This window comes from Balaenoptera ricei, chromosome 1 (genome assembly GCF_028023285.1).
Source record: "Balaenoptera ricei isolate mBalRic1 chromosome 1, mBalRic1.hap2, whole genome shotgun sequence".
In the NCBI taxonomy this organism is placed as follows: Eukaryota; Metazoa; Chordata; class Mammalia; order Artiodactyla; family Balaenopteridae; genus Balaenoptera; species Balaenoptera ricei.
In genome coordinates, this window is record NC_082639.1 from 22,999,416 (window position 1) to 23,024,815 (window position 25,400).

Below are 25,400 nucleotides of genomic sequence, written 5' to 3' on the forward strand. Positions count from 1 at the left end.
TGTGCTTTGTTCATGGCTCATGATTATTATCATCTCCTGGTGGGACTTCGGGCCAGGAGAGGCCTCACATCAGCCTGGGAAATGGAGGGTTGAGAAGGGCCTGGGCTTGTTAGTGATGGAATGAACCTGTCTGGCCCAAATCCCAGGGTGCTGGGGTGATTCCCTCCCAACTTGGAAGCTCAAAAGAAACAGCTGGAGAGCAAGGAAAAGGCATTTCTACTTTGCCAGAGTGCAGGCTGTCAGTATGGGGTATCCCATGCCAAGACGTGACCGAGGCTGGGACTGGAAATATTTAAATTTGTCAGCATTCATTTATTTACTCTTGGCTTTGTTCCACAGAGGATTTGGAGGAGTTCACAGCAAGGCCATTCAGTAAAGTGATGAAAATAAATAGAAACACACAAGTCGGGATCAGGAGACACAAATCAGAGGGAATACAGACCAGGGAACACAAATCAGCCATCAGGACTGGGAGATGGCAGGCTCAGAGTTGCAGTCTCGAGGCTGCCTCGGGTTGGGAGGGTACTCGAGATGTAGGGTTAGTGTGACCTCGTTTGCCTGCTAAGTGACTGGCTCCCCCACTGGAGGGCAGTTCCAGGAAGCCTACATCCCCCAAGTGCCCAGCACAGGGCCCATGTCTGAGCTTAGTAAACACTTTCTGGGTGAGTGAATGCATCATGTCTTACTCGAATTCATTGTGGCCTAGAGGGACCTGTCGGGAACCTGGTTGGAGCCTGAGGCTTGGGGTTCCCAGGCCCTGGAGGACTCATTGAGGAGTCAGGGTGGGGCTTTAGGGCTTGGTTCCCTTAAGCAGGGCTCACATTCTTTCAGCCTTAGTTACAGTAATAACAACTGACAGGCACTGGCTGCTTGCTAAACTTGCCTCCTTCCTCACCTCTACCTTATGTAACAGTCCTGTAATCACTCCCGTTTTACAGAGGGGGAAACTGAGGCCCAGGGAGCTTAAGTGACTTGCCCAGCTAGTAAGAGGCAGAGCTGAGATGGGCCCTCTCCTGGGCCTGACCCCAAAGCCCACGCCCTTAGCCACCAGATGGCTCTCCCTGTTCTCTGGCAACCGTGACCACTGCGCTTTCCCCTCCCCATGTCCAGTGTGTACCAGGTTATTGTGGAGGAGGAGCGGCCTCGGAGACTCCGGCGGGAGCCAGGCGGCCAGGACTGCTTCCCAGTGCCGCTGACCTTCGATGCGGCGCTGGCCCGAGGCCTGGTGCACTACTTCGGGGCTGAACTGGCGGCCAGCAGTCTGCCTGAGGCCATGCCCTTCACCGTGGGTGACAACAATACCTATCGTGGCTTCTGGAACCCACCGCTTGAGCCCAGGAAGGCCTACCTCATCTACTTCCAGGCAACAAGCCACCTGAAGGGGGTGAGGGGCTGGCCGGGGTGGTGGCGGGGGCGGTTGGGGGGCAGGATTGGCGACACCTTGGAGCAGGCTGCTACAGAGGCCAGAGACCCACCCCCACCAGGCCCTACCCTGGTCCTGATCCCGCCCCCGCTGATGAGCCTTGCCCTCCGATAGCTCCTCCCACTCCCAGCCCCGCCCACTCACCTGAGCCCCGCCCTCCTGACCCCAGCCACCTTCTCTCCAGCAGTACCCCCTTCCTGAACCATTTTTCCCCAGACTCTTTTCTATCCAAGCTCCCAGCCTGGTCCCTGCCACCTCCTGAGGCCCTGGTCTTCTATCTCAGGCTCCTCTCTCTCCAGAGGGGGCCCATCTCAGGTTACCACTTTCACCAGACCTTGAGGAGGCCTGGAACCCGCCTCCTCCCTGAAGCCCTGCCCGTCTCCATGCTCCGCCCTCCTCGGATCGCTCCTTCCCAGGCTGCCCCCCTCCTAAGCAGACCCCTGGATCTAAGCCCTACCCTCATTTCTGAGCGCCTCCCCCAACCAGCCCTCTTCCCATGCTGTTTCTTTCTCTGTTTCCACCTATCTCATCCCCCTTTCCTAAGGCATTACCCTATTGCAGGCTCCTTCCCTCTTGGCCCCTCCCTCCCTGGTTCCCCCCAGGCCCTCTTGCCAGGTGGGGTGTCTTTAGTAACAGTCCACACCAGAAAAGCCCTGACCAGGCCCAAGACACGCTGTCTAAGATTCCCTCTGGGGAGGGTCAGGTCTTGGCTTCAGCGGTGCTGAGACCCCCATCTGTGCCTCCAGGAGACCCGGCTGAATTGCATCCGCATTGCCAGGAAAGGTAAGTCCCCCCTGGGTTCAGTCCTTTAGTAGCGGGTTTCTTACTTGCTGGGCTCTGGGGAGGTGGACCCTGGGTCCCCAGGCCTGTGGGAGCAGAGGAGGGTGGTCCGGCAGGCTTGGGGGTCAGGAAACATTTCCCTTTCTTGCTCCCTGTATGCCCCACCTCAAGGGCTCCTTCTTCCAGACTGGGCAGTGGGGACAAACCCTCATCCTGCCATGGTCACAGAAGGGGCCTTGGCAGGGGCCTGGAGGAGGGTGAGCCATTATGGTTGGGCCACGGGGGTGGTGGGTACTGGACACTGAGGTCTGTATCTGCCCCCTTCCCTGTGGTGGGGAGAAGTGGGGACAGCATGGACCCTGTGGTGTAGGGATTGTCCCTGCTCCCAGATGGGGAATGTGGTTGGTTCCCCATCCTGAGATGCCCTAACCATGCCCTGGGTACATAATTCTCTCCCCCCATTGCCTCCCAGGAGGGCAAAAGGGCGGGGTCTGAAGGCCCCACACATCCTCCATCTCCCGTCCACTGAAGGATGGGGAGGATTTGAGCAAACAGAGAGGTGAAGGGAGCTATCCCTGTTAGGGGCACAGGGCACGTAAAGCCTCTGACACGGGAATGCGGAAGGTGTGAGGGATGATGAGGAGATGGGTTTGATTGAAAGGTGGGACACATGCTGAGGATGAGGGGCAGATGTCTTTGTGAACCTGTTTGTGCAGCCGGGTTTATTCCTTGGGGCTTAAGGTGGTCCTGATCTCCCCTCTGATCCTTTGTTCTGCTTTGTTCTCCCCAGCTGCCTGCAAGGAAAGCAAACAGCCCCTGGAGGTGTCCCAGAGGTCGGAGGAGATGGGGCTCATCCTGGGCATCTGTGCAGGGGGACTTGCCGTCCTCATCCTCCTCCTGGGGGCCATTATTATTATCATCCGAAAGGGGTGAGTGAGGCCGGTGCCCTGGCCCACCCGAGGCTTCTCTCCGTCAGAGGCCTGGTGAGCAGAGAGGAGGCTGGGGGCTGGTCAGGCAGTCTCCTGGCGGGTGTGTGGAGGGCTGCCAGCCTGGGCATCAGGCCTGTGAATGGACCCAAGCCGGGTCGGGGGAAGCCCGAGACTCTGCAAATGGAGCTGCCCTAGAGTGGCTTGGCTGGAGCCCAGTTCTGGCTGGTGCCAGGTGCCACTGTCCAGGCAAGGGCACTCACTGCCGGCTCAAGGCCAAGGAGCCGTGCTGGGCGTGGGCACCGCCCTCCTGTGCCTGCTGGGCTGTTCTGATGGGGAAGGTGTGGAGGTAACCTGACTTTGAATCCTCAGCCCCCCGAAGGTCTTCTGCTCTCTTGTCTCCCTAACCATGGGCTTGTGGTGTTGATCCTGAGGTGGGGGCAGGGCTCACTCCACTCAAAGCAAGGACCCTCTGCTCTTCCCAGGCCCCACCTTCTCTTGGGCTTAGCTTGCCCTGGACTCTGTTACCGTTGATCCCTCAGGAGTCCTCCTGGGCCCGTGACTCAGAGGAGACCTCCTTCCTGCCCGTGCCATCTCCTGGGCCTCAAAGGTCCAGTCCTTGTGTTTGTGAGGGATGCATTTTCCCAGTGCATTTTGCAGTGGGCAGAGTGAATCCCAGCATATCTTAGAATCCAGGATTTACAATTTTGGAGTTTTAGAAATCCAGGATTTGAGATTCTGAGAATCTCAGAATTTAGAATTATAGAGGCTCAGAGCCCAGAAACTGAGAGCTGCCATGTAGCTCAAGGACGTCTAGTCTCGTGGTTTTCCAGTCTTTCAAAAGCAGCAGAACCCATCTTCAAAACACCAAATAAACCTCTCCTGGGAGCTCAGTATATGGAGCAGCTGAAGGCTGAGCCTCGGGTTGGAGCTGAGTGGGGACTTCTGAGACCCCTTTGCTCTCCCTCCCCACCCCACCGCATTCCCCACCAGGCAGCCCCAGGACACTGTGGTCCAAGCCCCTTAATTGAGGGATGGAGATGCTGAGGCCCAGAAAGGGTCATGGACCTGCCCGAGGTCACCCAGGGAGCCAGAGGCAGAGCCCGCTCCACCCTCTCCCCGCCTGGGTTCTGGCTTCTGGCTTTGGTAGCCCTTGCTGCTGCCAGGCTGGGCACACGTGGGTGTGTTGGCTCTGGGTCTCTGGGATGCCAGGAGCAGATAAGCGGGATCCAGGGAGATGAGGGAGAACTGGCCAGGGCCCCCTTGCCTGAGGCCAGGCAACGATAGGAGAAAAACTCTCCTAGAGAGTCTGGGGGTGGGGCAGGCCACCGGTGGGGTGGCGTGGGGATGTCCAGTCCAGATTGCTGGGCTCTGATTTTTCCCTTCCCGTAGTCCCTGTACAGATTCCTGAGACAAAATATTTTAAACTGTCATTTAATGAATATTACTCTGTGCCAGGAGTTCTATACACATCAGCCATTAGAACAGGAGTTATTGAGCACCTACTGTGTACGAAGCACTGTTCTGGGACTCGGAATACATCAGAGAATTTTTCCTTCTTGGATTCTGACCCACGAAGCAGGTCTAAGTCCCTTTTCACAGGTCAGGAAACTATCATTAAGCGACTCGCCCATGTCACTTGGCTAAGTGGCAGGTCCTGACTGAACCCAGGCCTGACTGCAAAGCCCATCCTCCTCACGGCTGGGCACGTGAAGGGCCTCACCACAACTGGCACACAATAGGTTCCTGTAAGTGGCAAGGCCCTGGGGGCTGGGTAGTGGTGCAGATAGAGAGGGCTGTAAGGGAGGGGTCAGATCTTGGGGGTTGCAGGTGGTATTCGAGGCTCTAGAAATTTACCCTCAAGGGAAGATTGGCAAAGTAGGGGACGTTAGCCACCCCTGCAAAGAGAGCGCCAGGCCCAGGAGAGGGTGGGTCAGAGATGCTGCCAGAGCCTCACTAGGAAACCCTCCACTTTATGCAGCTGCTACTGGAAGCCTCTAGGATCCACCCCCCCCCCCCGCCCCTCCTTAGGCCCTCTAAAAGCCATTCGGTCCCCTACTTTGCAGCACCTCGCTGCATCCCCCGAATCCTACCCGGCCTTCAGGGTCCACTGTGCTCCTGGGGGCTCCCCTAGTCTGTACTGTGGGGTGCCATGGGACAGAGCAGCTCTGGCAGGGATGGGGGTGTTCAGATCAACCTGGGGTACAGATGTAATGGACAGATTAGGAGGTTGCGGAGGGAGGGCAGCTCCCAGTTAGCCCCTGTGCACCTGGTTGGAGGGAGGAGGCGCCTGCCGTGGGGGTTATGGGAGGCGCTGGGGGCAGGTGTCGGCTTCTCCATCCTGCCCTGCCCTGCGGACAGTGAGGCTGGATGCACCTGCCCTGGGGAACTCCGGGGTGCCCCTGGCCGGTTGGATCCCTTGGTTCCGCTTCCAGAGACCCTCCCCACTTCCCTTTGCAGCCCTCCCCGCCCCGGTCCCCCCAACCCCAGCACTTCATTCACATGCTCGCAGCGCTTTGCTCAGTATTTCTCTTCCCTGCTGGACTGAGAGCTGCGTGGGGGTGGAGGAAGTTCTGTCTCGTTGGCTGTGTATCCCCAGGGTCTGGCCCAGGGGACTTGGGTCCTCCTGAACGCCCCTCCCAACCCAGCAGAAGGAGGGGGCAGGGAAGGGCTGAGTGCGTGCTTGCCTTGGGGGGATTATTATTAACCTCACTTGTTTAGAGGAGGAAATGGAAGCTCATAAAAGTGGAGTTCTTTTATTTATTTTTCCTCATTTATTGATTACTCGATTCAATAAAATATCTATGGAATATAATGTGCTGGGCACTGTCCTGGGCCCTGGGGATCCAGTGGTGGGCAAAAGCGACCAAGATGCCGTCCTCTTGTGCTTTGTGGTTATAAGTGGCGGGCCTGGCATTAAACTAGAAAAAGCACAAATGCGTAATTACAAATTGTGAAAAGACCAGGGTGTCGGGGTGGGGGGCAGAGAGAGGGTAAAGGGGGACATAATGTAGTTGGTGACTGTGGGGGACTCCTTAGGGAAGGCTCTTTTAAACTCATGATATTTCAGCTGAGACCAGAAGAACACCACTCCTTCAGCCCCTCCCCCCTCCCCTCAGAGCCTCTGTGAACAGCTCAGGGCCCTGGACCCCCCCTCTGTCCCTGGGGTGGGTGACATGCTGTGCGACCTCGAGCCAATCTCCTGCCCTGGCTGGGCCTCAGTCTTCCCCTCCCCTCTCCTTCCCTTCCCTCCCCACTGATGGGTGACGTGGGGCGGGTGAGTGGAGGACCCTGGAGTGGGCCTGGACGGGGCCGCAGGAGGGAGCTGGCTCTGGGGGCAGGGTCCTGGGCCTACTCTGGACTCTCGCTGACCCCCAAGAGCCCCAGGCAGACCGTGACTCTCCGGGACCCGGCTTCCCCACCTGGGAGCTGGGAGTCAGACCTGCCCCCCCTCCTCGCTGCTGGTGCCTGGCGGTCAGGTCAGGGCTCTTGACCCCCCCTGTGCTCTGGGTGCCTGTGAGGGGGTGACCTGGCTCCTTTAATGGACCCCGCACCCAGGGGCAGTCTGGGTGGGTGACGAGGCCACAGTGTCCCCTGCCCCGGCCGCTCGTTCCCTCCCAGGCACAGGTGCGTGCAGAGGGCTGTCCCGGCCGCTCGTTCCCTCCCAGGCACAGGTGCGTGCAGAGGGCTGTCCCTCCCGTCAAGGGCAGAGGGGCCTGCAGGGGTGGGCAGCACGGGGACCGCAGTGGGGACTGTCTGCAGGGGAGAGTGCGGCAGTTACCTTGAGTGTGTGAGTGGGGGTGTCCGTGTGTGTGAGCGCAGGCGTCTGTGTGTGAGCGTGTGTTTGTGAATGTGTGTTTGTGTATGTACCTGTGTGTGTCAGAATACATGTGTACGAGTGTCTGCATGTGTGTAAATATCTGTGTTTGTAAGTGCATGAGTGTGTCATTGTGTTTCTGTGTATGAGCGTGTGTATCCATATGAGTGTGTCTGCATATGTGAGCGTGCAGTGCATTTCTCTTTGTGAACGCGTGTGTGCATGACTGTGTGTGAAAGCTCTGCTTCCCTCCAGGCCCTTTCCCCACCTCCTTCTCACTCCAGCAGTGGGCTTGGTGAAGGTTCTAGAAGGGACCTTGGGTCCTGGTCCTCAGAGACTGAACCCGGCCAGCCCTTGGGTCAAGGAAGGCCCTTCTGACCTGTCGGTCCCCGGCCAGCCCCGTCCCCAGCACGGAAAGCACCAGGCCCCTCCCTGCTGGGGGTGCTGCCCTGGGCCCGGCCTGGGGAAGGACCGTGGCCCACCTGTGCTGTTCTCTTTGCACGCTGCCAGGAGAGACCACTATGCCTACTCCTACTACCCGTAAGTAGCGCACCTGCCTCAGAGCCCCGCCCCTCCTGGGGAGCCCCTGCCCCCTCGCCGGCCTGGCCTGGCGTCAGCCCCTCCTCCACGGCCACCCTGTCTCTGAGCTTCCCTCCTCTGCTCTGTCTCTCCTCTCCCTGTCATCCTCCTGTGTGGAGGTCAGGAGCGCTGGCTTTGTGGTCAGTCTCAGGTTCAGACCTGGCTCTGCTGAGCCACCCCAGGCAAGTCACTCGACCTCCCTGAGCCTCTGTGTCCTCTTGCCCCCGAGGCAGCCCCTTGTGTCTTGAGCCACTACTGCTGGGTGGGACCTCCTGATGTCAGACCGCAGTCCGCATCCAGGAAGGTCCTCACCCGGGTCCCGCTCTGGATCCACAGCTCTGTGCGCGTGTGTGTGGGGCAGACACATGGCAGCTCTCCGCACGGTGCACGCGGCTCCCAGGGTGCCACCAGCCCTTCTCCAGCTGGTGACCCCAGCTCCTCAGACCCACCGTTTCCTGGGCACCTCCCCTGGGCTCAGTTCTTCACACAGAATTCGCACAACAACCCTGAGAAGAGGCACTGTGATCACCCCATTTTACTGATGAGGAAACTGAGGCTCAGGAAATTTAAGGGACTCATCAGAGGCCACAGGACAGGCAGAGCTGGGGTTACAACCCAGGCCCCGTCTGACTCCACGGTCTGTCCATGCTGCTCTGTTTCCTGCCTCTGTGATCGCTGACCCTGCAAGCCTTCCAGAACATTCCCCTTACCTGTGCTTGTCCCCTCCTTACACAGCAGACTCAGGTGGCCCCGGGCCAGCCCAGGGGACGGTGGTCTCTCACCTCCTCCCTGGACCCTCTTCTTGCATCGAAGTCACCCACCATCACACTGGCTTTTCCAGCAACCACACCCCTGTCAACTCATGTGGAGCCTCCAGCTCGGCTTTTCCAGGAGCTGCTGACAAGGCAGCTCGCCCTCCCTCTCTACTTTGCAGCTAATTTTGAACCTAAATGCAGAACTTTTCCAAGGGTCCATGTTACGTGGCATCTGCTTGGTCTCACCCTGAGATCGGCTGGAGGCCTCAGTGCGAGGTGTCCCTCCTGGCTGTGTCTGTGGATCTGGTTGGTTGGTGTTTCAGGTTCCTCTTCCAAGTGGACCAGGAGGCCTGGGTGGGAACAGGGCCCTGGGGTACACCGCTGCAGACCTTCTAGGCCAGTATCCATGGTGACAGGTCCTCCTTGGGCACCATTGTTCAGCCAGCTTGATGGGCTGTCCTCTATCTGTCTTCCCTGTGGTTGCTGGTGTCTGACCTGTCCCTCCCTCCCTCTGTCTCCTTCCCTCTCTCTCTCTCCTTGTCATTGTCCCTTTACTCTCCTCCTCCTCTGTCAGTCCTCTTGCCCCTTCTCTTCTCCCTCCTCACCTCCCTTCCTCCTCCACCTTCTCTCTTATGTTGATGGTCAAGGTCACAGCCACAGAGGCTTCTTCTCACCTGCCCCCAAAGAGGTCTTTGGCTCTGCCCCAGGCCACAGTAAGGGTGACGCCCAGAGCCCGCGGGTGGGGCTGGGAGCAGGAGGCCTGGGCCTGCTGAGCCATCTCTTGTCCAGACTGGGAAGGCCGTGCCCACCGCAGTGCCCGGCAGCACTGGTCCCCAGCGTGGACACAGAGCCATCTTAGCACAGGAAGGACGTCGAGGTCCTGGCAGGAGGGGCATCCAGAGGTCATCCTGTCCCGCTTGGGCCCCAGGCGGCTGTTGAGCCAGGAGGGGCTGAGTGGAGTTTGCCTGTTTGTCTGGGGGATCCGTGCACTGGCCTCTTCATCTCCAGGGATGACCAGTGTCCCTGAGCCCGCATGACCCGGAAGTCCTCTCTCAGGTCTGCCCCACACCCTGCATGCTGTAGGGCCTAGAGGTGAATGGCTCTCTCGTCTCGAGCCTTCCCTGTGATGGGGCCCTGGCTCTTCTCCAGTCTCAGCGCAGGTCCCAAGTCCTTTCCCTTTGCCCGTTGCTCAGCCCCTCGGTCTTGGAGCTGTGGCCCTTGCCTCCCCACCCCGTTCTCCCTCCCAGTTTCCTCCGAGTTCCCTGGGGTCACAAACTGCCATGCTCATCTGTAAAGCTGGGCTGCAGGCCTGGGCTGTGTGTGGCCCCGGCCCAGGGTCTCTCCAGAAGCTCTGCCCTCTCGGGAGGGTCCGGGGCCTCTCGCCTTCTCTCTCTGCTGCTTCCGGTGGCTGGGTGGAGTGGTGGGCAGTGACGGGAATAGGGACCCTGCGTGGATTTCTTTACAAGTCTAGTGTGGCCTGTGGTGGAACCATCCTGGGGGTTCTGGGGGGTAAGAAGAAGTCATGGTTGGAGTCATTCTGTGCCCAGTGAAAACTTATGAGACTGACCGAGTACTAGCCAGACTCTTCTCCATGAAGGAGTGTAGTCTAACCCCATTGCAGGAGGAAGAGTTCCCAGGGCAGCTGTGTGGTGAGGATGGAGGAAGGAAGGTTACCTATGGGGCTTGCTGGGGCTGGAGCTGGGGCAGGCATCTCCCTTGTTTGGGGTGCAGTGACTGTCTGCTGTGACACCAAAATAGTCACCCAGAGTGACTTTCCTCCCCTTTCCTGAGCCCTCGGGGCCAGTGAGAGTTAGGAGGCAGATCCCAGCCTGAGGCCACTGCTGTTCCATCCCTTGCTGTCAGCAAAGGTCCCCAGGACAGGGACCCTGCCCAGTCCCTCTTGGGGGAGGCAGCAGCTCACTGGGTCTGGTGGGCAAAGGATGGAGGCAGAGCCCCCTCAGCATCCAGAGATGCTTCTAGACTGGCTCCTGGCCTCAAGGCCCCTTGACTGCCAGGCCTCCCCATCCAGCTCTGGCTGCTTTCCTGCCCAGCTGAGCACCCATGTCTCCCATCACCCCTCCTCTGCAGGAAGCCAGTGAACATGACCAAGGCCACGGTCAACTACCGCCAGGAGAAGACCCACATGATGAGTGCCGTGGACCGGAGCTTCACGGACCAGAGCACCTTGCAGGAAGATGAGCGGCTGGGCCTCTCCTTCATGGACGGCCATGGCTACAGCCCCCGGGGTGAGTGCCCGGCCCTTCCTCGTGGCCCCCAGGCACTCCTTCCCCAGACTTCTGAGCCAACAGCCCAGAGCCCCACATCAGATGATTCTGTAACACCCCGAACCAACAGTACTAAGCATCCTGCTGGGTACCAGCACTGGCCCTGGGAATACAGAGAAGGCACAGGTATTATCTTTGTACTGGAGGAGCTTTAGGAAAATTGAGGACTTAGAGACAGATTCATCTAAGAGGAGTGCGAGTTCACAGGTTAATTTGTGGGAAGTGTTCTGGGGACTCAGAGGAGGGAGGGCTGCTGTGGGATCAGAGCAGTCTCTTTCCTGCTGTGTGAGAGGAAGTGCTCGGGAGTCAGACCTCAGTGTGCATCTCACATCCCCTTAGGTGCATGACCTGGGGCAAGTGGCTTAATCCCTCTGGATGTCTGCCTCCTCATGTATAAAATGAGGATAAAGATCATATCTGCTGGTAGGGCTGCTGGAAGACTAAATAAGAGAATGTGTGTTCATCATTTAGTGCTGTACCTGGCCTGCAGGGAGAGTATAGTGAGTCAGCTGTATATGCTAGGAGCTTGTCATAAATTGCTTCATCACACATCTTTTTATTCTACTTAGTGCTGATTTGTACAAAAAACAACATTTATGAAAATCATAAAGTCATAATAATACACCAAACACCGGTGAACCCCGCTGGTGAATTTGAATGTCATCTGGGTGCCCCTCCCATATCCACTACCTCCCTCTTACATGTAAATATTCCCCTGAAATTTATGTTTATAACTTTCTTGCCTTTTTGGGAGTAATTTTACCATATGTGCATGTGTCCCCAAACAGTGCATTATATAATTTTGCTCATTTTCGAGCTTGATAGAAATGAAATTGCTCTCTATTTTTCAACACAGCACCATGTTTCCAATATTTACCCAGGTGGATGTTTTGCTGTAGTTCATTTATTTTCTCTGATGTATAGCTTTCCACTGTATGAATATATCACAATTTATTTCTTCATTCTGACATCCATGGGCATTTGATTTGTTCCTAGTTTTCTTGTTATTACAAACGAGGCTGCTGTGAACATTCTTAAATGAATCTCCAGATGCACCTGCACAGCAGATTCTGGAAGTAGAACTGCTAGATTATAAAGTATGTGCTTGTTCTGCTTTATAAGACAGTGTCAAATTGTTTTCCAAAGTGTCTTTGCCTGTGTTCACTCCTAGCAACAGGGTGTAAGTTTCCATTGCTCCACATCAAGATCAAAATTTGCCAGGCTTCTTCACTTTTGTCAAACTAGTTTGTATAAGATGGTAATTCTCTATAGTCTTAATTTACATTTCTCTGATTACTAGTGAGGTTGAATATATTTGCAAATCATCATTGGCCATTCAGGTTTCTTCTTCCATAAAATGCCTCTTCATGTCTTTTACCTAATTTTCTGTTCGGTTTTCTGTTGCTCTCTTAGTGGTTTTTAGGAGTTCTTTATATATTTGGGATGAGACTCATTTGTCCCTTATGAATTGCAAATATCTTCTCCCAATTTGTGGCTCATCTTTGCAGGTTATTTATAGTATCTTTGGATGAACAGATTTTTATTTCAATTCAGTCAAGTTCATCAATCTTTTCCTTTTTGATTTCTATTTTTTGTGCTTGCTTAAAGAATTCTTCCTTATGCAAGGTCATAAGATATTTTTTACTTTTCTCTAAAACTTTTAATATTTTGCATTTTGCATTTAAATCTTTATCCATCTGTAGTTGATTTTTGTATGTGATATGAATTAAGGATTTTATTTTTTCTATAGGGAAAACCAGCTGTCCCAGCATCAGGTATTATAGTTTGTATTTTCACCACTGATTTGCAGTGCCACCCTTATCATATATCACATTCCCATACATATATGGATTGTGTTTTGGCTCCCTATTCTTTCATCAGCCCGTTTGGTGATTCCTGTACCAATAGCAAACTAGCTATCTAGGTCTTGATTTTTGACACATCAAGCCCTCCCAACTTAGTTCTTCATCAAGGATGTCTTGGCTATATTTGCGCTCATTCTCTTTCTTACAGATTTTAGAATCATCTTTTCAAGTTCCTTGGAAAACTTTGTTGGATGAATTTGCTTTGAATCTTTGGATCGATTTTCATTTTGTAAAACTGAAACTCTGTATCCATTAAACGCCCCTTTCCCTACCTTCTCAGCCCCTGGCAACCGCCATTCTACTTTCTGTCTCTATGACTTTGATTACTCTATCTCATATTAAGTGGAATCATACGGTACTTGTCTTTAGGGACTGGCTTATTTCAATTAGCATAATGTACTCAAGGTTCATCCATGTTGTAGCATCTTTCAGAATTGCCTTTGTTTTCTTAAGTGTTTCTTAAAATTGCTTTTTAAAAAATATTTTATTTATTTATTTAAAAAAATTTTTTGGCCACGCCACACAGCATGTGGGATCTTTAGTCCCCCAACCAGGGATTGAATCCGTACCCCCTGCAGTGGAAGCACAGAGTCCTAACCACTGGACCGCCGGGGAATTCCCAGAATTGACTTTCTTTTTAAGGCTGAATAATATTTCATTGTATGTATACACATACTTTTCTTATCCATTTGTCTGTTGATGGACACTTGGGTTGCTTCCATGTTTTAGCTCTTGTGAATAATGCTACTATGAACATGGGTGTATACAAATATCTCTTTGGGGCCCTGCTTTCAATACTTTTGGGTATATACCCAGAAATGGAATTGCTGGATCATACAGTAGTTCTATTTTTAATTTTTCGAGGAACTGCCATACTGTTTTCCACAGTGGATGCACCATTTTACATTCCCACCAATAGTGCACAAGGGTTCCAGTTTTCCCCACATCCTTGCCAACACTTGTTTTCTGTTCAAGACAGTTTTTTTTTTATAGCAGCCATCGTAATGGATGTGAGATGGTATCTCATAGTTCTGATTTGCATTTCCCTAATGCTGAATGATGTGATGTTGGGCATCTTTTCATGTGTTTATTGGCCATTTGTGTATTTTATCTGGAGAATTTTTGAATTGGGTTGTTTGTCCTTTTGTTGTTGAGTTTTAGGAGTTCTGTATATATCCTGGATATTAATCCTTATCAGATGAACGATTTACAAATATTTTATCTCATAGTGTGGGTTGCCTTTTTACTCTGCAGATAGTGTCTTTTGATGAACAAATGTTTACATTTTGATGTAGTCCATTTTGTCTTTTTTTTTCTTTTGTTACTTATGCCTTTGGTGTCATAGCCCAGAAATCCTTGCCAAATCTGATGTCATGAAACTTTTAATTTTTATTTATTTATGGCTGTGTTGGGTCTTCGTTTCTGTGCGAGGGCTTTCTCTAGTTGTGGCAAGTGGGGGCCACTCTTCATCGCGGTGCGCGGGCCTCTCACTATCGTGGCCTCTCTTGTTGCGGAGCACAGGCTCCAGACGCGCAGGCTCAGTAATTGCGGCTCACGGGCCCAGTTGCTCCGCGGCATGTGGGATCTTCCCAGACCAGGGCTCGAACCCGTGTCCCCTGCATTGGCAGGCAGATTCTCAACCACTGCGCCACCAGGGAAGCCCCTGATGTCATGAAACTTTTGCCCTATGTTTTCTTCTAAGAGTTTTATAGTTTGGGGTCTTACATTTAGGTCTTTAGTGTTTTTTGAGTTAATTTTTGTGTATGGTTTTAGATAAGGGTCCAAATTCATTCTTTTGCATATGGATGTCCAGTTTTCCCAGCATAAATGGTATTGATACATTTTTAGAAGATCATATTTCTAAGTATTGGTCATATAGAGAAATGCAGTTGATTTTTATATGTATAGATGTTGATCTTATATCCATACACCTTGATAAACTTTCTTTTTTTTAATTGAAGTATAGTTGGCTTAGTTTCACGTATACAATATAGTTATTTGATATTTTTATAGATTATACACCATACAAAGTTATTACAATATTATTGACTATATTCCCTGTGCTGTATATTATATCCCTGTGACTACTTTATTTTATCACTGGTAGTTTGTACCTCTTAATCCTCTTCATCTGTTTTGCCCATCCTCCCACCCCTCTCCCCTCGGGCAACCACTAATTTGTTCTCCATATCTGTGAGTCTGCTTCTGTTTTGTTATATTTGTCTATTTGTTTGGCTTTTTAGATTCTACACATAAGTGAAAACATACAATATTTGTCTTTCTCTGTCTGATTTATTTCACTAAGCATAATACCCTCCAGGTCCATCCATGTTGTCACAAATGGCAAGATTTCATTCTTTTTTTATGGCTGAGTAATATTCCATTGTGTGTATATATATATATATATATATATACACACACACACACACATATATATATATATATATATATATATATATATAGCACATCTTCTTTATCTATTCATCTGTCATTGGACACTTAGGTTGCTTCCATATCTTGGCTATTATACATAGTGCTGCAAAGAACACTGAGGTGCATATCTCTTTTTGAACTAGTGTTTTCATTTTCTTTGGGTAAATATTCAGAAGTGGAATTGTTGGGTCATACGGTAGTTCTATTTTAAAGTTTTTGCAGAACCTCTGCACTGTTTTCTATAGTGACTACACCAATTTACATTCCTACCAACATTGCAGGAGGCTTCCCTTTTCTCCACATCCTCACCAACATTTGTTATTTCTTGCCTTTTTGAGGATGGCCATTCTGATGGGTGTGAGATGATATCTCACTGTGGTTTTGATTTGCATTTCCCTGATGATTAGTGATGTTGAACATCTTTTCATGTGCCTGTTGGCCATCTGCATGTATTCTTTGGAAAAATGCCTAAGTCTTTAAGGCATTTTGAGTTTATTTTTAAATATGGTATGAGAAAATGGTCTAGTTTCATTATTTTACTTGTAGTTGTCCAGTTTTCCCAGTACCACTTGTTGAAGAGACTGTCTTTTCCCCATTATATATTCTTGCCTCTTTGTCATAGATTAATAGACCATATGTATGTAGGTTTATTTCTGGACTCTTTATTCTGTTCCGTTGATCTATATGTCTGCTTTTGTGCCAGTACCATACTGTTTTGATTACTGTAGCTTTGTAGTATAGTTTGAAGTCAGGGTGCTTGATATCTCCAGCTTTGTTCTTCTTTCTCAAGATTGCTTTGGCTATTCAGGGTCTAAACTTTCTGATTAATTCTAATTTGTCTGTAGAATCATTCAGATTTCCTGAGTACAAAGGATCTGTGAATATTGACAGTTCTGTTTCTTATTTCTCGTTTCTTATCCTTTTTTTCCTTATCTTTCTGCATGGCACTGGCTGGAACCTCAAATGGAAGTGGTTATAGCAGAAATCATTGTCTTGTTTTCCTGGTTTTAAAAGAAATGCTTCTAACATTAAAACACTGAGAATGAAGTTTGCCATAGGTTTTTGGAAGAAGTGTCTTATCAGATTAACAAAATTCCTTTCGGTTTTTAGTTTGCTAAGAGATTTTATTTTAAATGGGCATTAAATTTAGCAAATGCTTTTTTTTCTGGATTTACTATGATGCCATATTTTTTTCCTTTAGTTTGTTAGTGAGGTGAGTGACATTTTTAGATTTTCTAATGTTAAAATAACTTTCAATTCCTGGGGTAAATTCAACTTGGTCATCATGCATAATTTTTTTAATGAATTATTGGATTCAGTATAATTATAATATTGTTCAAGATTCTAAAGTTGTATTCCCGAGTGGGATTGGCCTATAATTTTTCTTTTTTTATACTGTCTTTGTCTGGTTTCTGGTATCAAGATTCTGTTTGTCTTATAAAATGCATTGAGGTCTCTTCTCTTTTTTCCTTATCATGGGAGATTGGAGTAATTGGCTCCTTGAAAGTTTGGTGGAATTCACCTGTGAAACAATCTCTTTTTTTTGTTTTCTTTATGGAAACATTTTAAACTTTTAATTCAATCTATTTAAAGGAGTAAAGGACTATTCAAGCTTTCTGTTTTTTTCAAGACACTTTTAGTAAGTTATATTTGTCTAGGAATGTGTCCATTTCATTTATGTTTTCAAATTCATTGACATGCATTTATGCATCACGTTCTCTTTGTGACCTCCCTCATTAAATTTACACACACAGTAGTAGCTGTTATCAACCCTTCATCTTACAAATGAGGAAACAGAGACCCAGAGAGGAGAATCACTTGTCCAGATCAAGCAGAAGGTGGCAGAGTCAGGATTTAAATTCAGTTCTTTCTGAATTGCAAATTGCTGTTTCTGCTGTATCATGCTGGGCCTAGAGGACCGCGTAGGATTTGGACCGGCAGAGATGGGAAGGAAAAGGCAAATGTGCATGAAGAACAGCATGTGTAAATGCGTGGAGGTGGGCACAGAGGATGACATGGAGAGGTTTGCTTGGGCTGAAAACTCAAGTGGGTGCTGGGGAGAGTGGGAGGTGCAGGTGGTGTGGGCACATGCCTTGCTGCTGAGTCTTATGGAGAGATGCAGTGAGGCAGGAAACACGGGTTCTGCTCCCAAGGAACTCACTGACTAGTTGGGGAGATGAGATTGACCCAGGGAAGTCCACACCAGGCTAATTGCCAGGGGGTAGTGGGGACAATTAGTGCTGCCATAGTCTTGAGAAGATATACCTTTGGGCAGGGGAGGTCAGGGTTTCGGCTGAGATGGATGAGATTTGACTGATGGTGAGGAGGGCGGGGGCACTGAAGGTAGGATGCAGGACACGGGGAAGGTGTGACGGCTGGGAAGCTCAAGGTGTAGTCAGGAGACTGGAGCTCAGTCTCAAGGCTTCTCTCTCTTTCTTTATGCCCCATGCTGGTCTAGCCGCCACTTCCTTCTTTTCTTTCCAAACAGTGGAGGCCAGAGTTTTGTGGTTTAGAACAGAAAGCCATGTTGATTTTGATGTATCCTCAATATGGAAGTTTTAAATAGGGACTTCCCATGCTGAGTAAATGTTGAGCTGGGATGTTCCCAAGATGTTGGAATGTGCCCCCGTCGACTCTGATCTTGCCTATGAAAACCCTCAAACCCTCTGGGGCCTTGTCCATCCGGAGCTCTTGACCAGTGTGGGAACCAGTGGGTTCCGGCCAAATGGTTCGTCAAATAAGTGCCTCTTATTTGACACCACAAATGCCCCTTTATCAGGAGAGGAAAACAGAGAAAGACAACAGGATCCCAGAGTCAGATGGGCCTGGGTTTGAATCCTGATGCTTCCACTTAAGGAGCAGGTAACTTAACCCTTCTGGGCCTCAGTTTCCTTGTTTAATAGGGGGGATAACAATAGCACCTACGTCATAGGGATATTCTAAGGATTGAATGACTTAAGAATCATGCTAGGCATATGAAAGCACTCAATATATTAGATATTGTTAGCTATTATTACAGACTGTGTTTCTTTAAAGTTATTTGCTAATTGCAAATAGTGAAGGAAAAATATAATATGCTGCTAGATTGTATAATCGGTGGCCTGTCTTCATCTGAGGGTGGATGGGAATCGGGGAAAGTGCCCATCTTTGAGGAAAGTCTGAGGATCTCCATTTTCAAATGAGGAAACTGAGGTCCAGAGAGGTCAAGTGACTTGAGTCAGAATTCAAATTCAGGCTTCTCCGACTCCACACCCAGTGTTCTTTCCTCTGGGCTTCAGCCCTCCCCACAAAACATCAGCTGTCCAGTGGTTACTCCCAAAAATTGTCCGACAATCATAGTGGAGCTGGGGAGAGCCTGGGAGAGCCCCTGAGTGGTGACCTTGAAGCTGAGGGCTGGCTCTTACTTTCCTTCCTCTCTTCCTCCCTTTCAGGGGCTTCTGGCTGTGGGTAAGCTTGTTCTTGGGGTATGTGTGTGTATGGGAGAGGCGGAGTGGGGGGGAGTGTGTGTGTGTGTGTGTGTGTGTGTGTGTGTGTGTGTGTGTGAGTGTGAGTGAAATCCCATGGTAATTCATGGGTGAGAAGAGTAAGGACCTGTCTTCTCTGGGCCCCACGAAATGGAGGGTCTTAATGGCAGCATAATTGTTCATGATCCTTTGTCTTCTGGTGGTCTTATTTGTAGAACATCTTGTGTTGCTCTCGGGCTCAGCTGGAAGCCACCCAGCTTTGGCTGTGGCTTCCTGTCTGGATCCCAAGCAAGTGGGATTTTTTGCTTGTCTTCACCCATTGCAAGATGATTCCATGCCTACTTGTGAGGCTGTATCAGGGCTTCCAACCCTTCAAGATCTCTGGGATGAGCTATTGGATTCTCCACCCGGAGAGCTCTCTATGGAGCTGTTGGCATGGTTTCCACGAAGAACACTTAGGACCCCTTCATCTCTGAGTTCTTTGAGCCAGCAGAAATCTTTTTTTCTTGACACCTTTGTGGTTGTCTTGTGTGTTTGTGGTAGATGGTCTTTAGAATTGTCAGGTCCTGGACCAAGATCCTACAGTGGAGAAGGACCAAGACAGAAAGGCCACCTCTTATCAAACAGCTGCCCTGGCTTTCTGGGACTCCAGAGGTTCCTCCCTTTCCTGGAAACTCCTAATCATGTCAACAGCTCCATCTGCAGGTGCTCATGTGCCAGGCACTGGGCTGGGTGCTTTATACACATTATCTTATTGAATATTTACATCATCATCTTGGAGAGTAACAGTTTTAATCTTCATTTGTCATATGAAAAGGGAAATTTCTGGAGAGTAATTAACATCCCCAAGGTCACATGCAGAGTTGGGATTTGATCTGAGGCCTGTCTGACTCCAGAGCATGTCTCTTAATCGCCATATTACACTGTGTTCCCCTGAGGATGTTTCATGAAACAAGCTTTCCGTGGTGAAAGAGGGAGGTGAAACATTGCTATTTTCCTCCATCTCTTGGAGATTTAAAATACACACTGGGCTTCCCTGGTGGCGCAGTGGTTGAGAATCTGCCTGCCAATGCAGGGGACACGGGTTCGAGCCCTGGTCTGAGAGGATCCCACATGCCGCAGAGCAACTAGGCCCGTGAGCCACAACCACTGAGCCTGCGCATCTGGAGCCTGTGCTCCGCAACAAGAGAGGCCGCGATAGTGAGAGGCCCGCGCACTGCGATGAAGAGTGGCCTCCGCTTGCCGCAACTAGAGAAAGCCCTCGCACAGAAACGAAGACCCAACACAGCCAAAAATAAATAAATAATAAAAATAAATAAATTTAAAATACACACTAACTTGTTGGAAGCCCTGAGAGGTTTAACAGGGAAAAAAAACCTACTTATTTTTGTTTAAAACAATTTCACTGACTCCTTTAAAACGTAGAACCCCTCCTCATCCTCCTTCTCTTCTTTTTAATGGAATACCGTTGAGTCATCTGGCACAACCAGTATTTTCTGGAACACACTTGGACAACCACTGCATTAGGCAAATCTCTCCTCTTTGGATCTCCGTTTCCCTATCTGAAAAACTAAGGGCTTGGGGCATTGGACCACGAATGTGTAACTGGCACATGACTTGCCCTCCAGCTGTAAGCAACTAGAAATCTGGATAAAATACATCAAACAGTTGTTTTCAGACATCGGGCGCCAGGCACCTCATGACTGTGATTCCCGAGAGAAGAGAAACAAATGAGGTGATCCTTGCCTGGCATGACCTTTCTACTTGGAGGCAGTTTTCAAACCTCAGCACAGGAAGGGGAACCCAAGCAGGGCCTGCAGTCTCCCTGATTTGAAGAGGCAGAGATTGGAGTTTGGGGAAGTGGAGCTGCACAGAGGAGGGGGGTTGTGGTGTCCGTCCCGGTGCTGCATTCATTCTGTCTATTAGTCATGACTAGGAAGTAGAGGCCAGGCACCAGCCAGAGAAGGCTCCCCACGGAGGGTCATTTTAGCTGAGACCTGAAGGATGAATATGAGTTCACCAGGCATAAAGGAGGGAGTGTTTGAAGCAGAGGAAAAGCATGTGTGAAGGCACAGGGCAGGGAGGGGGCTGGCATCTGGGCCCCGCTGGGCAGAGAACAGCGGTGAGACATGCGGAGAATAAGCCCCTGCACCTCACCCAGGCCAGGAGAAGGGAATCAGCGTGTGGGAGTGAGTGTTGGAAGGTGGGTGTGGTTGGACAGGACTGTTTTCTCAATCCCAGGACCTGATCTAAGGACCAGGGTGGGATGTCCTTGGGGATGCTGACCAGGAGAGCCGGGGAGTGGGTGGTCTGGAGGGAGAGGACAGTTTCCTGGGGCGCGTGGGGCACTGTGAGCCTCTCCACCTCTTCCCCACGGGCTGAGCCTACGCACAGGCTGACAATGGAAATGCTTACGCGGAGAAACGCCTCTATTCAGGTGCTTCCTGTTAATCTGCAGAAGGGGTGGCAGCAGCAGCTAGTTTCGGGACTTGCTTATCTTTGAATGGGGGTAATTGCTGGGAGTTGTCAATGTTCCAGATTGTTCCCTGGAAGAGGGGAAGGAAGGAGGGATGTCATGGGCTCTGCTGAGCACTTCCCCCTGCAGGCAGCAGGTGAAGTCACAGAAGGGTGGGCCCAGGGGGGTGAGGGGACCACGGGATCACAGCTGGCAGGGCTGAACCAGAAGGGCCCTCTGAGTTCATATGAACCAATCCCCTCATTTTACAGATGGGAAAACTGAGATGCAGCAGCGAAGGGGCCACCCAGGGTCACACAGGGTGGGCCCAGCCAGCTGCTTGGCTCCAGCAAACAACCCAGGCGTCCTCCACGCTGGCCGTGCTCCCTTCCCTCCCTCGGCCCCCTGAGTCCATCTGGGGTTCCCCAGGCTGGGGCCCGTGTGTATCAGAAACCCCTTTCCCTTTCTCTGACTACAGGAGACCAGCGCAGTGGTGGGGTCACTGAGGCCAGCAGCCTCCTGGGGGGCTCACCGCGGCGTCCGTGTGGCCGGAAGGGCTCCCCGTACCACACGGGACAGCTGCATCCCGCGGTGCGTGTGGCCGACCTCTTGCAGCACATCAACCAGATGAAGACGGCCGAGGGCTACGGCTTCAAGCAGGAGTATGAGGTGCATGGCCCCAGTCCAGCCAGGACCCCTTGCCAAGGCCTTGCCTGGTTGCTCCTCCCTGTGGACCCTGGCAGCCCTCAGCCCAGCCCTGGATGGACCCATGCTCTGACAGTCCCTAAATTCAACCTAATTTTTTGACCTTGACCTTGATCCTAACCTCAGACTGACCTGGTTTCTAACTCTCACCCTAACCCTGACTTGAAAACTGATCTTGAAACTTATCTCAGTCTCCATCTGGACCCTGCCGGGATCCTTATTCTATTCCTGATATGAACCTGACCACCAACACTGACCCTGACCTCCAACCTAAATCCCAGTCTGACTTTGACCCCGACTGTCATCCTAAGCTCCGTTTGGACTCTGACTTGAATCCCATCCTACCTCCATCTGGACTTAATTTGACCCTCACCCTTACCTTCTTCCCAGCTCAAACCTGGATTTGCCCTAAACCTGACCCTCATTCTAAAATGTCTCTGAACTCTAACCCTCTTTTTCCCTCTTTTCTCACTTCCCCCTACACAGCTTGGTATTGAACTTAGTCCCTCACTTACAAAGGAATTTACAGTGACTTTATTTCAGGCCCCAAGTTTAACCCTGAACCTGGCCCTTATCGTGGTCCCACTCCCATTCTCTTAAGGGGATAGGGCTCCCTCCCTCACTAACTACCACTTTCCCTTCTGGCAGAGCTTTTTTGAAGGCTGGGATGCTACAAAGAAGAAAGACAAGGTCAAGGGCGGCCGGCAGGAGCCCATGCCTGCCTGTGAGTCCTGGGGGAGGGCCTGGGGTCTGGGGCAGTGGGTAGGAGGGAACAGGAAGCAGGAGAACAGCATGAGCCATTTATTGAGCGCCTGTCTCATGCCAAGCTGTGTGCTGAGCATCACACCTGTTATCTCACTTAGTCCTCTCAGTAACCCTGTGAAGTGGATGTAGTAGAACCCCCACTTTACAGATAAGGAAACTGAGGCTTGGGAGGTTAAGCCCCCTGCCCAAGGTCACACAGCTAATATACTTGTGTGAGCAGCACAGGACCTCAGGCCTTCTTGACGCTGCAGCCCAGACTCTAACCACTGGCCTGCCCTGCCTCCAGCAGTACCAAGGGCCTACTCGTTGGTCCTGAGCCTCTAGGTTCCCTGGCTGACCTGCCTGTGCCCCACCTCTGGCCTCCAGGAAGCTTCCCCCACTGCCTCAGCTCTGGGCTCCCCAGTTCAGCCCCTGCCCACCCCATGGCCACCTGCTCTGTGTTTCCAGACGATCGGCACCGAGTGAAACTGCACCCGATGCTGGGAGACCCTGATGCCGACTACATTCATGCCAACTACATAGACGTGAGTGCCTCGCCCCGTCATCTCTGCTGACCGGCCCTGCCCGCTCCAGGCTGACTGTCCAGGCAGGGCGGGACCTGTCAGGGAATAAATGGGGGTTCACGTGGCTGGCTTCTGAGTGCCCCCACCTCCTGCAGTCAGTGCCGGGGAGCTCAGCCGAGGGGAGGAGAGGGTGGGCGGCAGCTGTCAGGAGGGCTTCCTGCAGGCCAGAGTTGGCCTGAGAGATGGGAGATGGTGGGGGGGGGGGGCGGTGTCAGTGAGGCAGAATGGAGGGAAGAGGGCAGACAGCTAGGCCTAGATATGAGGAAGGATCCCCTCTCGGTGAGGGGCCAAGAGGCTGGGGGTGGGATTCTGGTGATACACAGTGAGGCTGAAGGCAGACAGGGGCTGGGCTGAAGGCCACGAATGACAAGCTGAGGAATTTGGGCTTTTCCCTAGGGGCACCAGGGAGTCATTAAAAGTGTTTACCCATGATCAGAGTGGTACTTTAAGAAAAATAACTCAGGTTTATTGACCATGTACTGTGTGCCAAGCACTGTGCTAAGCACTTTATACCAAGTAATTAATTTTATATAATCCCTACAACCACCCTATGCAGTAGTTAGCATTGTGTGGCCTCACTTAACAGGTGAGGAAACTGGGGCTCAGAGACGTGAAGCTACTTTTCCCAGGTCACACAGCTAGGGAGTGGTAAAGAAGGGATTCAAATCTCAGCCTGTCAGGGTCTCCAAAGCCTTTGCTGCTAACCATGAGACTGTCCTGCCAGCCACAGCAGCAACTGGTCGGGCTGGACCGGAGGGAGGGGCCAGAGACAGGGCAGGCAGCCAAGGGGCCTGAGCTTGAGTGTGAAGGAGAGGTGATGAGTCTCCTCCCCAAGTGTGGATGAGGGTGAGACAGGACAGGCCCAGGAGTCGGACCCTGATCAGACTCCCTGACCTGCAGCGAGCCGAGTTGGGTAGAGAGTCATTTATTCATTTGTTAGCTATGTTTTGAGCACCTACTGTGTGCCAGGCACGGTGCTGGGCACCAGGGATACAGCAGTGAGCAAGCAGACACAGTCCCTGCTTTCCGTGAACATATAGATTCTAGCTGGGGAGACACATAAGCGTACAAGTGAAATAAATTCAGACTGGATGGAAAAGCACAGGCCAGAAGAGAGGAATGACTTCCTCAGCGTCACACAGCAAGGTGGTGGTAGGGCCAGGGTTAGCTGTGGCCTGCTGCATGGAAGCAGAGGGCTTGTGCTGGCCTTGGGTGGCTGGAGAGGGAAGGGAAGGGTGGCCCAGGTAGGAGCAGCATGACCGGCTGGAGGTGGAGGAGGCATGTATCTGGGAGGCGGGTAGTCAGGGACTCTGGAGGTGACCTGTCCTTTCCTTTGTCTTCATTCCCTCCTGGTGGCCAGATGCGCTACCCGGTATTTCCCAGAATTCCTTGCCTTCTCCCCCACCTCCCATCCTCTCCCCTGGCTGGGCTACGGGGCCGGGCCTGGCCTCGCCTCTCAGACTTGGGCAGTTTTGGTGACAGGGGCCTCGCCTCGGTCTCCTCAAGGTCCTCGTCGGCTTCTCCTTGGGCCCCGGCAGGGACGTGCCCCTCCCCCTCTCTTGCCCAGCCCTCCCATCTCTGCTCTGCCGCCCCTGCTGGCATCACCCATTCTGGCCACTGCTGTGCTCCGTCCACCTCCATCTGCCTCTGGCCTAATATCTGTCTCTTTTGCTTTGTACTGTTCCCTCACTGGAATCATTAAGATTCGGATAAACCGTGAAGTAAGTATCTCTCTCCCCGTCTCCTCCTCCTCCTCCTCCTGTCTGTCTGACCGGCTATGTCTCAGACTCTCTCACAGTCTCTGGCTGTCTCTCTCTCTGTCTCTGTCCTCCTTCCCCTCCACTCGTGCGCCCAACACCAACCGTCCACTTCAGCAGCCTGGCCAGGGGCCGCCCAGGGTTGAAGATTCGACACGATCCCAGTTTAAACCATTCCCTCCATCTCCTCTGCCCTGAGACGGGCCGGCAGTGCTGGGGTGCCTCCGGGTGTCTCCCCAGGCTCTGTTCTTCACCGGCTGTCACCTCTGTCACCCTTGTCCCGGGCTCCCCGTGCCTGATGAATCCTCAGTAGCCGCACCTTTTGCAGGCCTGGGAGGGGTGGGATGGGAGGAGCTGCCCTGGGTGCCCGTGCTGCTTGGGGGTCAGGACCTTCCAGGAAGCAAGGATGGCCCCGGGCAGTCCCCTTAATACTAGTTGCCCTGGTGTTCAAATCCCTTTGTGATCAGTTTGCTTGAAACTCAACCCTCGCTACTTTGCCCTCAATGTAGCCCTAATTTGAATGTTTTATTTTGGGGGAGCAGTATGGGTATTTTATTTTCAAAAATTGTGCTGTGTTTGGGCCTTTTAAGAATTAAAAAAAACCCCAATTCATCTAGCAATCCTCTGATTTGTCTTTTAATACATATTATTTTTGTAATAGTTGATGCCCGATGGGATTGTTTTCCTTTTTGGGTACTTTGTCTGTTTTATCTCCTTTTTTCTTTTACAAATATATTTCTTGCTTTTTTTATGATTGCAAAAATACAATTCATCATTAGACTTTCAGACAGCATGGAGATACCTAATATGTAAAGTGTAAGGTCCCGG

General features: G+C 51.4%; 1 protein-coding gene across 2 annotated transcripts in view; it reads left to right on the forward strand.

The window, feature by feature from the left end:
* Positions 1-25,400, forward strand: part of PTPRU (protein tyrosine phosphatase receptor type U) — an 83,830-nt gene that overhangs the window by 41,031 nt on the left and 17,399 nt on the right. For both annotated transcript variants that reach the window (XM_059917306.1, XM_059917317.1), the window contains exons 12-18: positions 1,111-1,384; positions 2,170-2,206; positions 2,994-3,132; positions 10,369-10,526; positions 21,261-21,451; positions 22,136-22,211; positions 22,700-22,776. In XM_059917306.1, the coding sequence (XP_059773289.1) occupies positions 1,111-1,384; positions 2,170-2,206; positions 2,994-3,132; positions 10,369-10,526; positions 21,261-21,451; positions 22,136-22,211; positions 22,700-22,776 (952 nt within the window). The remainder of the gene's footprint in view (positions 1-1,110; positions 1,385-2,169; positions 2,207-2,993; positions 3,133-10,368; positions 10,527-21,260; positions 21,452-22,135; positions 22,212-22,699; positions 22,777-25,400) is intronic.